At 34.9% G+C, this 12675-nt stretch overlaps 1 protein-coding gene across 7 annotated transcripts in view; it reads right to left on the bottom strand.

Moving 5' to 3' along the window:
* Nucleotides 1–1397: 1397 nt before the first annotated feature.
* CD46 (CD46 molecule) overlaps nt 1398–12675 on the bottom strand; it is a 61862-nt gene continuing 50584 nt past the window's right edge. For 6 of the 7 annotated variants that reach the window (XM_022593511.3, XM_022593513.3, XM_022593512.3 and 3 more), the window contains 4 exons: nt 11710–11760; nt 10198–10233; nt 9639–9699; nt 1398–3735 (listed from right to left, as the gene is read on the bottom strand). In XM_022593511.3, coding sequence (XP_022449219.1) covers nt 3666–3735; nt 9639–9699; nt 10198–10233; nt 11710–11760 — 218 coding nt within the window. In that variant the 3' untranslated portion in view covers nt 1398–3665. Of the gene's footprint in view, nt 3736–9025; nt 9070–9638; nt 9700–10197; nt 10234–11709; nt 11761–12675 lie in introns of all 7 variants that reach the window. The other variant, XM_022593514.3, reaches the window with a different exon arrangement.

Genomic DNA, 12675 nt, shown 5'->3' with positions numbered 1-12675 from the left:
GCTTAGGAAAAAAAAAAATATATGTATACGCTCTCTCAATTTTGCATTGTTTCTGAGAGTCAATAGACTATGTTAAATCCTGCTCTTGAGTACAAATATATAAAATTTTTAATATGCAAAAATATTCATTCTTGGTTACAATATTGTCAGCAATTACTAAGTTTTAGAATACCAGAGTTGCCTATTTTCCTTAAACCTAGAACATTCTTAAACAATTTAAATTCAAATTCCTGCCTACCTCAGCGGTCTTCAGAATTCTTGTAGAGGACTTTTATTGTTAGTCACCTTAAAAGCTCTTCCTGTTTATTTTATGCCAATTTAAAAAATATACTATTGTCTCAAGTTAAAGACAAAATTTGATAAAATACATTCTTTAGTTATAGTCAAACTAATTTTCATCCAGTGTTGATATTAGAAAGATTGCTTTTTTGTTGTTTGTTTTTGTTTTGTTTTTAAACCACAGATAGCCTCTTCTGGTTAGGCAGGCAATAAGACCTTAATTCAAGTTTTAGATATTTTCTGATTTCTTTATAGGCTGAATTACAAAACCATGTAAGTATAAGCATTCACCTTATGTCTTTATAAGTTCATGTGTAGAAGTGGACTCTGAGACTGGAGGACCACTAATGCAGAGGTTCTCACGCTTAGCTGCATATGAGAATTACTTGCCCAGGCCACGCCCCAGGTCAATGACATGACACATTTTGGGGGCGCGGGACCCAGGCATCAGTAAAAGTCTCCAGGGGATTCCATTGTGCAGCCATGGTTCAGAAACATGTTATGCTTTCATGGTTGGGACTTGGGTTTTTAATTAGCCACACCCATGCATTAAAGTGATGTGGAAGATATGTCTTCTCCCACACACATAGATACAGATACTTGAATGTGGTGAACTCAAGGCCAGGAAATAATGAAGGCTGAGAGCTGGGCAGAATCAGGAAGTACTGCACAGAATGGGCTCTGTGAGCTGGGCCTTTGAAGAGGCCCAGGATCGGGTGGACAGGACCACAGGCGCTTCAGCCAGTAGTGAACCAGGAATACAGCAGACAGCACAGGACAGATGGTCTGGCTTGACTGAGAGCAGGTTATCTGAAGTCTTGCAGAAAGAGAAGGCTTGGGAAGAAAAGTTGGGAATTAACTGTAGAAAGCTTTCAAGTATCTTTCATGAAATGGACTTTATGCTGTGGCTAACGGAGGTAGGACTGAGCACCTTTGAGCAGGGGAGGCACGTGACCCCTGGGGAGGGGAAAAGCTTGGACATGCTTAAGTTAAGGCTCTGAGATGGGAGGGGCAGGAGTGGTGATTGTTGGAGGGGAATGCTTACAGAAGGTGGGCCCCATTAGAAACGTACTCCGATTTGAGATAAAACACACTGGAAATAAATGCATTATCACAAATGAAACTTCTCCATAATGACATTTTATTTTTTTAATAGATCTGAAGGTCGAATGCTCAAAATGCAGTTTTAAGAAAGCTTTAAATTAAAATACACTTTTCCCTCTCTCATTTAAATAAACATTTCTAGAGAAAAATGGTGTCCCCATATATTTAATTGACAAATTATTTGACAAACAGAACATAATTTATATGTACACACATATTTCAATCTTACATATAAATAAATTAGAAAAACTAATTTTGAAGTGGAAACTATACTATGAAAGTCAATTTATTTTGGTAAGCATAATAATCCTTGGTTGAAAACACTTCTTTGAGGGTTTTAAAAATATGTACTATAGCCACCCCCTTGCTTCTAAGCAAGTGCTAGATTCTCAAAAATTATGTGGAAAAGGGTACAGCAAAACTTCAACTCTATATTTATCTCAGAATTCCTGAATTTATTCTCCTCAAATTTATCTTCCTAAAGTGCCTCACCAGAGACTACAAAGGGAAGGACCACTTACATGGCCTTACAAACATGTCCTTAGGGAGTAAAACAATATTTACTCCGGTTCACTCTTGATTCTTTATTCATATATTTCTAAGGCAACGTTTCTTTGGCCCAGTTTGTACTACTAACTATAAAAGTGTGAAACAAAACATGTAAAAATGTAATTGGAGTTAGAGAGACAGTCCCTCCTCTTTGGCCCCTGGCTCATTTGAAGGAGGCCCTGCCTGGTGTGAGGACAGAGAAGAAGGCTGGGATCTGTCCCACCTGAGCGTCAAGAGCTACCTGAGCTCTTTCTTCTTTCCATCCCTTTGCATGACCTACAGCAAATCTACAAAGTTAAGTTTGCTTTTCTGAAATATGGGGCTTCATTTTTACTCTGCCCTTTACAGATGAGGTGAGACTCAGATTCTAATGCAACTTGAGGTTATCTGATGAATTTATTCCCTACAAAACTGCCTACATTCAGATGACATGTTTAAAGTAAGACATCTCTTTATTCAGGTGGGGAGAGAAAAACAGAATTTAGGGTGGACTCTAACTCTCTTAAAGAGTGGAATTCTTTTTAAGAAAACTACGAGGCCACAGTCTTCACTTTGTCCTGCGCTGGCATCCCTGCTACGGGTGTTAGAAGCCCCCTAACTTTGTACAGAAGCATGCAACTGATGCTGAATTCTTCTTGGTTTCTTAGACTGGTTTATTGTTATTAAAAGGGGTGAAGAACAAATGCCAGAAATAAACTTTATAGCATCTTTAAATCACCAAGAGGTTACAAATAATTTTTAAAATAGTATTTTAACCTATTAACTGTAACAGTATTTTCCGGTAATATTCTTAGTTAAGGAAATCAAACTTTTATAATAAACAATATATAATGCATATTTTGGGATTGTTGAAGAATGAATTTTAAGAGTTGGCAATCATCTTTGGACAGAAAAGATTTCAAAATCACTTTCTTTACAAATGAAATGTAATGTCATTTTGAATTATAGTTCTCTGAGTTTGGAGATTTTATAGAAAAAATATTTCCCCACCTTAACACTAGTCGCGATACTGTGCTAACTTGCCCTATAAATACAAGCGTTATTTAAGGAAAAACAAGCAAGATATTCAAACACAAATTCATACACATTGCAAAGAAGCATTAAATGATGGTGACTGTACTTCAGCCACATTAAAATGTTAGCACTATAGCTTAACAGTTCCATTCCTGACAGTGTAAGAAACTAGCAAATAATTTTTATAGATTTTTTTTCAGTACTGAAATATAACTGACATATAACACTGCATAAGTTTAAGGTGTACAGCATGATTTTATCATGTATATATTGCAAAATGATTACACGATAAATTTAGTTAACATCCATCACTTCATGTACCTACAAAAATATTTTTTTCTTCCATGTGATTAGAAGTTTTAAGATCCACTTTCTTATTAGCAACTTGCCAAAATACAATACAGTGTTACTAACTGTAGTCACTATGCTGTACATTACATCCCAGTACGTTTTTATCTTACAATTGGAAGTTTATATTTTCTGACTGCCTTTACTCAACTGCCACCCCCAGCCCACCACCTCTGATGAAGGTAAATCTGATTTCTTTTTCTATAAGCTTGTTTTATTGGATTCCATATATAAGTGAGATCATACAGTACTTGCCTTTCTTTATACTTATTCACCCAGCATAATGCCCTCAAGGTCCATCTGTATTGTCTCAAATGGTAGGATTTCCTTCATTTTCATGGCTGAATGATACATGGGTTTGTGGAAACCATTTAGTTCATCTGCTCTGCTGGAGTGGTCGCCTTATCCTGGTAAGCACTGTATGTAGCAATACCTTCTTTCCTACGAAGCAAGGTTAGAAAATAGGGTCAGAGATGAACATAATTAAGTACATAAGTCAAATTCCAGAAGCCCATTTAGAACATGGACAATTAAAAAAAAAACCTATATACTAGTAAGAGTCACTGAACTAGGAATTAAATGATTCTTTTAAAGTAATTCCCATGTTCAACCAGTCTCACTCTAGAAACCCTTCTTCTATTGCTGTATTATAGTTTTGATTCCCTCCATGACAAGAAATAGAGCAGTTGCATATACTTAGTAAATATTCCCTTATCTTAATTTAGAGCTAATGGGGAAGACTACAGAGAAACACACATTTTCCTAATATTGCAATTTAAAATCTAACTCTGAGATGAAACCTTTAAACAGCTAATGATTCCAGCAGCGTTCAAGATCAGTGAGGAATGCCTCATTTACCCCTCACAGTCAAGGAAAATCACGTGTTCTGGTTGGAGAGTCTCCTAAGTAACTAAAACTCACATAACACTTTTTTTTTGGTAACAACAGACATCTTTCTAAACTCTGTTATTCAAGTCCAGTGTTTTCCAAAGGAATATAATGCAAGTCACACAAGGTAATTCTGAACTTTCTAGAAGCCACATCAAAAAAAGGATAAGCAGGAAAATTAGTTTTAACATATTTTACTTAACCCAATATCCATGGATTGTACATTTCTTTGCACTAAGTCTTTGAATCTGGTGTGTAGTGTGCACTGAAGCTCACCTTAAGTAGGATGAGCCACTTCTGACGTCCTCGGCAGCCACTCAGGGCTACTGACTCTGGAGCTGGAAAACGCAGTTCCAGTCCCTGCTTAGGAAACTGACTACAATAGACAGACTACAACCAAATGGGGACCAGTTGGTTATTTACAGTACGCCTGCCCCAGCTAACACTTCGGGGTACCTACCCCACGTAGGAGCTAACGGTGTTAATTCTGGAGACGTTCATATTTCTCTTGGTGGGGGAGGCATCACGATGAACCAGCACAATACTTGTTATAAAGCAGTTTCCGCAGGACTATTCTGGAGAGTGATTCAATACTTAGGCCTATCCTGAATCCTCTAAGACCACTATATTTTACTATTTTGTGAGGTCAATACTTTTTCTTTTTCTGTAGTAGTGAAATGCTTTTCTTTAAGTAGAATTTTAAATAGAAATCCAATATATGAGAAGGATAAATAAGCATTAATATAAAATTTTTCTTTTTTTTTTTCAGCAACACCCCTCAGGTTTCGGGATCTTGGTTACCCGACGAGGGACTGAACCCATGCCCCTTGCAATGGAAGCACGGAGTCCTAACTACTGGACCACCAGGGAAGTCCCTGCATTAATATAAACTTAAAGAAACATTAATTTGAAATAACAACAAAGCTATCTGAAGATTAAAATGTGAAAGTGAATTATTGTACTAACTACAGTTATGTCATATTACCTTCAGCATTCATTAAGTTAACTTCAAGTGTTTATAGACAACTTGAAGCTCACGGCCCATCTGAAAACTACTTTCCTGGTTGGCTTTAGCCTCAAAGGAATCCTAAGAGAACCAAGCAGATACATAGGGCTGGGTAGGCCCACAGTGCCATTCTAGTTGGTATGTTTGTCTTCCCCTTTGCCCTGTGATCAAAGTCACCACTTTGCTTTTACTAAGAAATTGCCCTTCTTATTGGCCGTTGTAGAATCTGCTCCCAAACTCATGACTGTAACCTAGGGTAGCGCCTCACAATATAAGTGGTGGGAAACATAACTCCTCTTTTCATGGCCATGCAGACACACATTCTGGCACAAAAGGAGGAATTTCCAATTCATTTCATTCAGAGACAGAAGGCAGAGGGGGTTAAATGGCTTAAAGCAATGCATTTCATAATTTTCCAAAATCTGAGGGTTTTCTGTTGGTGGTGGTTTCTCTTTTATATGTTAAAAATATCCTGGCCAAGGGAAACAGATAAATGCCTTTAAAGAATTAATATTTACAAGTGGAAATTGAATATCTTTACAAAATTAAGTGAAATGTATTTTGGTTTCTGTCGAAAAACCAAAATGAACTTAAAATGAACACATTCTGTGATTATTTCCCATTGGGCTAAAAAATTCCCCCAGCTTTGGATTCATAGCTGCTAGAAGGTAGAGGAGCTAGACAGTCTGATCAAAGGACGTGGGGGACGTTACTCTGTTGGCGCCTGTTATCAAAGCAAGAGCCTGTCAATGCACATTATTTTACATTAAAACAGGGAAGGTAGGAGAAAACATCAATAATCTAGCAAAGGGAACAGGAATCCAGGTGTCCTCTTGGATATCTACTGCCCACTTATCTTAGTTCAGTTTATCAATATCTAAATATTCATTGAATATTTTTCAGAAGAAAGGACATCTCTGAAAAGAAACGCAACAGAAAGCAGATACCTTTTAATGATAAAAGCAAACCTTTCTCTCATCTTTTCTCAGAGAGAAATAAAATTTACTTGTCTGTGGCTTTCACCAGTTAGGTATGTGCTGAACAAAGGAAGGGAACAGGGATGAATAAAATAGTGACGTCAAACCAAAAGGAAGCAAGAGTGGCATAAAAATGGGATAAAATCAATGATGGAGGAGAAGGGAAGTAAAGCTGACAATTAGGTTCATAAATTATGGCTCTCCTGATTCTCATTAGGAACTTGAAACAGGAATTTGGTGCAAGAAGCTACTTTACCTTTGAAGTCTTACAGGTCATCCAGCAGATATACAGATTCTAAATTTGTGTGCAATCTGTCTACCTCGGAAACCGCTTAGCCTGAAGTGAATAATGTAAACTCTCTTTCACAGAATAAGATTGTATGAGGAGAAATGGTCCTGGTCTCTAGCACCTTAGATTTTGAGGCAATACACAGAGCATGTATTAATTCCATGTAATACTGTCTCAGAAATCGATTTTATGACATACATTTTCAGATGGATCTTTTGCATCGAGGACAGTTTCTTCCTGTGGCACAATTGTTTTCACCTGAGGGAAGATCTCTGTAAAACTTATTATGACTTCCCATTTTTCTAGGATGGATCTAAATTTTATAAATATGCTCTCTCAACTGTTACAACATCTTTGTTATTTACTAGTTTTTGTCTAAAATTTTTTTAAAGCCTTTGTTCAATGCTCAAGAATTTGAGAACCAGGTAGAAAAATGTTCAAGTTAATTTGACCATTCAAGTTTTTACCCATGTCATTATACTCCCCACCACCTGAACTGGATTCACCATTTATATTATATCCAAAAAAGCTTCAGTAATATTAATTTAAGCAGACAGCTTAAAAATTACAATTACTGGATCAGTCATTATTAATATAACATTAAAATATTTTAAAACTACAACAAATAATAAATATCCTTAATGGAAAAAAGAAAAAGTACTCAGTCACTGTTACTAAAATACATAAATTATTGCAATAATTCTAATGAACTTAAAAAACTCTCACTTATCCAGTGATGATTTAACCCGAGTAGAGAAAATCATGCATTTATGAAAAAAATATTCACAACAAATAATTGAAAACATTAATGTAAACAAAAGGTATCTGTTTTTTGGAACCACACAGTCAGAACATGCAAGACAGGACTCAAGCAATAGCAAAGGAGAGGGCAAGGGCTGTGGATTCCAAGGCTGGAAAGTTTGGTGGAAGAGTTAGTTAAGAAAGGAGACTGAAAGGGAAAAGGAAGGAGGGTGTAGATGGAGCCTATCAGACCAACTGGGATCCTATTCTATTCTTAGTTGAGAGCTAAGAAACAGGAAACTATAACAGAGTACTTTAACCCTGTGGCCATATTTCATCAAAATTTAATCATCTTAAAAATGACTACTTATACTATTTTCATGCTTTGATATAAATATTGTAGCAGGGTAATTGTGTTCCCAAAATATCATAAATACAAGTTTATATCAAATCCATTTTGTATCAAGTTTTAACAGCAAATTTGTGTTTTTTTGTTTTTGTTTTGGCCACGCCATGAAGCTTGCAGGTTCTTAGTTCCCCATCCAGGGATTGAACTCCAGCCCACGGCAGTGAAAGTGCTGAGTCCTATCCACTGGACTGCCAGGGAACTCCCATTAACAGCAATTCTGGATTATTGTGCCTGGTATCCTGCTTCCAGAGTTATCCCTAGGAATGGAGAAGCAACTGCCTACACTTTACAGTCTTGTAAAGTAGTTTCTAAAGCAACAAAAGCAATTGGGGTGGGGGGAAATATGGACATTAAGCAATGCAAAGGATATAATAAAAATATTTACCTTTTTAAAGGAAAGGCAAACTAAAGCTAGGTATCACTTCACATTCTTTTAAAAAAGCATACACATAAATGAGGAGTCTTTAAAAAATCCAATAATCTTAAACAGGTAAAACATTTCCCAATAAGCTTGATGGTGTTTCTTCAAGTTAAAGAGCACAGGCACATCAGTAATGGTCTACACCCTGTTTTCTCAAAGTGTAGTCCAGGCCCAGCAGCATCATCACTTGGGAACGCATTAGAAATGGGATCTCAGATCTCTAATGCTACTGAAACTTTAACCTGGGGGATACGATGCTCAGATAATTGTTTGGCTTTCATTAACTGATAGCTAGAGAGAGTTTTTGGTTGATACTTGTTAGGGAACCTTATTTTGGTGTAGTGATGTTTTAAACAAAGAAGGGGAGTGAGGAGCAGAAAGCTATTTTGTTTTGCTTTCTTGAGAGGTTATTTCTAGATAAACCTTTTAGACTTGTCAAATATTTCACTGATAGTACTTCCTTCTCAGATTGCTGTGTACATGTAATTTTAAAAATATACTGCTGATAGAGAAATCAAATATGCATACTATGTGTTCTACAAATGTAAGATTTAAGACTCAAATGAAGGCACTGTGGATATTTTTAAAAGATAACCAAGAAATATAAAAAAAGTTTTAGCTCTTTATGAGTGACGAATGTACTTTTATTATGTAGTCCAAACCCAGTGATTAATATAAAAGGAATATATATCATAAAGCCATGAATACCAATTATTGTTAATTATTAGTTTGATTTCAAAGCTATTTCCAAAGCAATAGGGGGGGAAAAAGTCACTAAAAGTCAGAAATATCAAAGCACCTAATCTTGGTCTATGCTCCAGTTTTATTCTAAGTCTTTCATTAGATTTTAAATTATTTCATTAAAATTTAAGATGATGTTTAAAAATTCTATTCTCCTTAGAAGATATGTATTTGTACCTTTTTTTTCAATTTTAAGTCCCCCCCATTTCATTTTTATAGATAAAAAGACAGAGTTCATGAAGTGCCTTATAAATCTTACCCTCTCAGCAACTTTTAGTTTAACCCCATCAGATTTACTGCAACCTAGTAAATTAAGAGAACATAAGAGGGAAATCAAATAGTGTTGCTTTAAATTCCCCAGTTTAACTTGTATGAATAACAAATCTAAAAGAAAGCAAAGTGGGTATCTGAATGAGCCATCTATGTAGCTTCTTACTACTACCTAAGTTATACAGACAACTGAAAACTTTCACCATAAAAATTACAGTGACTACAGCTGTCAAAGTCTCCACAGTGAACCATTTTATAATATTTAATCTTGGCCATTAGTCCAATCTAGGAAGTTGGGTACACCTAGGATAGAGAAAGCCCCAAAATGGTCCATGATTTACTACAGCACTTAAACCTCAAATCCCACAGAAATTTTTCTTACATCATAATTAGCTGAAGCAACCTGCACAGATTACTCTTGTTGCAATGATATTGAAAGCAGCTGAAAACATTTTTAGTAAAGAAATGTAATTCAGACAACACACTCATGCAGGTGCATTTTTTGAAAAAACAACATGCAATACAGACTACAAACAAAACCTGCACAAAACTATGTCAACTGTGAGAAGGACCAATAAATTAAAAAACATGCTTCAATTTACCTTTTCTTCTTTTTGTGAAAACAGAAGCGGATGCTGCAGATGACTACTACAACGCCAAAAACTACAAGAAATCAGGAAACAAATGATATGTAACTGTGAAAAATCATTGCCAAGATTCAAAATCTAGCAGAAGAAATAAATGATGGTCAGATTTCCATGGCCATAAAATGTTATCTTATTTAAGCACATATACATTTACATTCCATCTGGACTCTTCAGTATCAATCCAATTCTTTGCATTAAACAGTACAGAGTAAGTCAGAGAAGAGTCCTTGATTAATTGAGAAAATTACTCAAAGCATATTTGGGATGCAAACTCAATATGAGTAATGATCTTGAAACAACTTGTATTATTTAGGGTTTGTTAGTTACTGGACATGTAGAATACAAAGGAACAGACAATAATACAAGGTAGTGTATTATATAAAAGGTCAGGTTTTTCCTGTTTTACTTAATTTCAAGCTATAAAGCCACAGAAATTGAAAAATCTTTTAAAAAACTATTGCACTTTTCAGAGTAATGTCTTGATTTAATTGGTATCAAAGTTTGGGATACGTACGTGCACCAATGACAATTGCAACAATGATTCCTGCACCTGAGAAAAAATGAAAACAGTTTGGGAGATAATTAAGTACCTAGGGGTCTCCAGGTAGCAGCTACATTTTAATATGATCAGATCATCTATAACTACAAAGAAAAAATTATCAATCTAGTTTTAGCATGATTGCTAGTGCTTTCAGGTTATTTTGATCACGGAACCCTTCTAATCACATTCCAGGGTTAGGACACACCTTGTGAAACTCCTAACAGGAACCTCACTTTTCATTGTTGTATGCTGTAGCTACCACACCAGGTTGTTTAGTAAAGGTAACTAGGACAATTAGAATTTACTAGTTTAGAGGAAAATCATTTTAGAAATGTAGCAGCCCACTATAGTTCATTTAGTTCAACATTCAGTCTTTTGTTACTTATGATTTTGTTGGAAATTTAACATATATTTTTTTCCCTAAGTGGGTCTGTAGAATAAGTCAAAGAGTGCTATTAATCTATCATATAGATGTTATTTGCAGAGTCTTCACAAACAATACATCATTGTATCATCACAGCTCCTATTCCCCTTTCCCCCCAGATTAAGACATAGTCCTACAAGGAGATTTGATCTAAGAATGTAAAGGGAACACCAGGGAACATGGATAAAAACTATGCACAGAAACGTAAACATGCATTTTTGACTATCCAGAGAGCAATAAATAATACTACCAAATCTTAATTCTTAGAAATATTTGTCAGTACCTCTGCTTCTTAACTGCCATTACTTTTGTTATCTATAACTCATAGCATAAAATGTCATGTTCGGCTCTGCTCTTTTTATTTCATAAATATTATCAAGTGTAAGCATCTTGAGATGGCACTGGATTCACTTGACACTGTGGCAAGTTTTCAGAGGGAAAACACAACAAGCCTAAAGTACATTTTATAAATAGATTAACTTTACTAGTCTAAAGTAAAGTAATAGCTATTTTCCTTCATTTCCTTATCAGTAAATCTTTATATTTCATTTAACTGTCACAACTATACTTCATCAAGTTCTTTAACACATATGTGTGAACTATGTGAGCCAACATTAAGTGTGCTACCCCAGCTTGATATAGAAAAACTAACCCAACTAGTAGTACTTAAAGGCTTGTATATACAAGGTACCAGTAGAAAGAAAATTTATCTAAAAATTGCCATTACAAAGTAACACTATCACATGGAAAACAAGCTATGTTTTATATATATTAAACTACATGTAACCATATTATTTAAGAAAGTAAACTTATCATGCTAGGAAGCCTAAATTGGGGAAGCTCTTAAAAACTGTATTACCCACATGTGCCTATATATAGTACCACTTATATTTGTCATGGTATCTTCACCTTTAAAATTACTTAAAATGTACAATTATACATTGAACAATTATCACCAATTTGTGACATGTTGTCTCTTTTCTAACTACAGATAACAGTAATATTTCCATGTTGAAAACTAGGGCCTCATGATGCAGGGTTACTAACAACCAAAATAATACCTAAACTCTCAGCATCTTTAGGTGGTGGTTCATCACTGGGACTGGGATATCCTAGAAAAAAGGAAAAAAATGGAAGTAAATAAAAGAAGAAGAAAAAACAATAAAGCTTAAAGTCCTCTAAATTCTTAGGTTTTGATTTTTTGACTTTGTACAAAAACCCTTATAATTTTATTTTCCTTATATAAACTATATTGTTTCTCATTAAAAGTAGTATCAAAATATTATAAATTTATATTCAGTATCAAAGCATTCTTCTTCCTGTCCAGTAACATTTCCTGGGACAATATTCTGTGGTACAGCAAACAAATTTATCATTAGTGTATTGTCAGAATTATCCTATGGATTCAATGTGATTATACTTAAAACTAAAATTAAGAAAACAATCCCATTTACAATCAAATCAAAAAGAACAAAATACCAAGAAATAAGTAGGTAAAAGACCTATATTCAGAAAACTATAAGACACTGATGAAAGAAATTGAAGACAACACAGATGGAAAGATATACTGTGCTTGGATGGAAGAATTAATATTGTTAAAATGACCATACACCTCAAGGTAATCTACAGATCCAATGCAATCCCTATCAAAATACTAGAAAAAAATAATTCTAAAATTTGTATGGAAACAAAAAGACCCCGAATAGCCAAAACAATCTTAAGAAAGAATAACAAAGCTAGAGGTATCACACATCCTGACTTAAAACTATGCTACAAAGCTAAAATAATCAAAACAGTATGGTCCTAGCACAAAAACAGACACATAGAACAATGGAACAGAAGAGAGAGCACAGAAGTAAACCCACAGCTATATGGAAAATTATCTACAACAAAGGAGATAAGAAAACATAATGGGGAAGAGACAGCCTCTTCAATAAATGGTGTTGGGAAAATTGTACAGCAACATGAAAAAGCATCAAAATGAACTACTTGCTCATAAAATATACAAAAATAAACTCGGATTAAAG

The sequence above is a fragment of the Delphinapterus leucas genome, chromosome 1 (assembly GCF_059928025.1).
Source record: "Delphinapterus leucas isolate spDelLeu-1000000601 "Yukka" chromosome 1, BTC_Dleu_Yukka2, whole genome shotgun sequence".
NCBI classification, from domain to species: Eukaryota; Metazoa; Chordata; class Mammalia; order Artiodactyla; family Monodontidae; genus Delphinapterus; species Delphinapterus leucas.
This window is presented reverse-complemented; position numbering and strand designations above follow the sequence as displayed.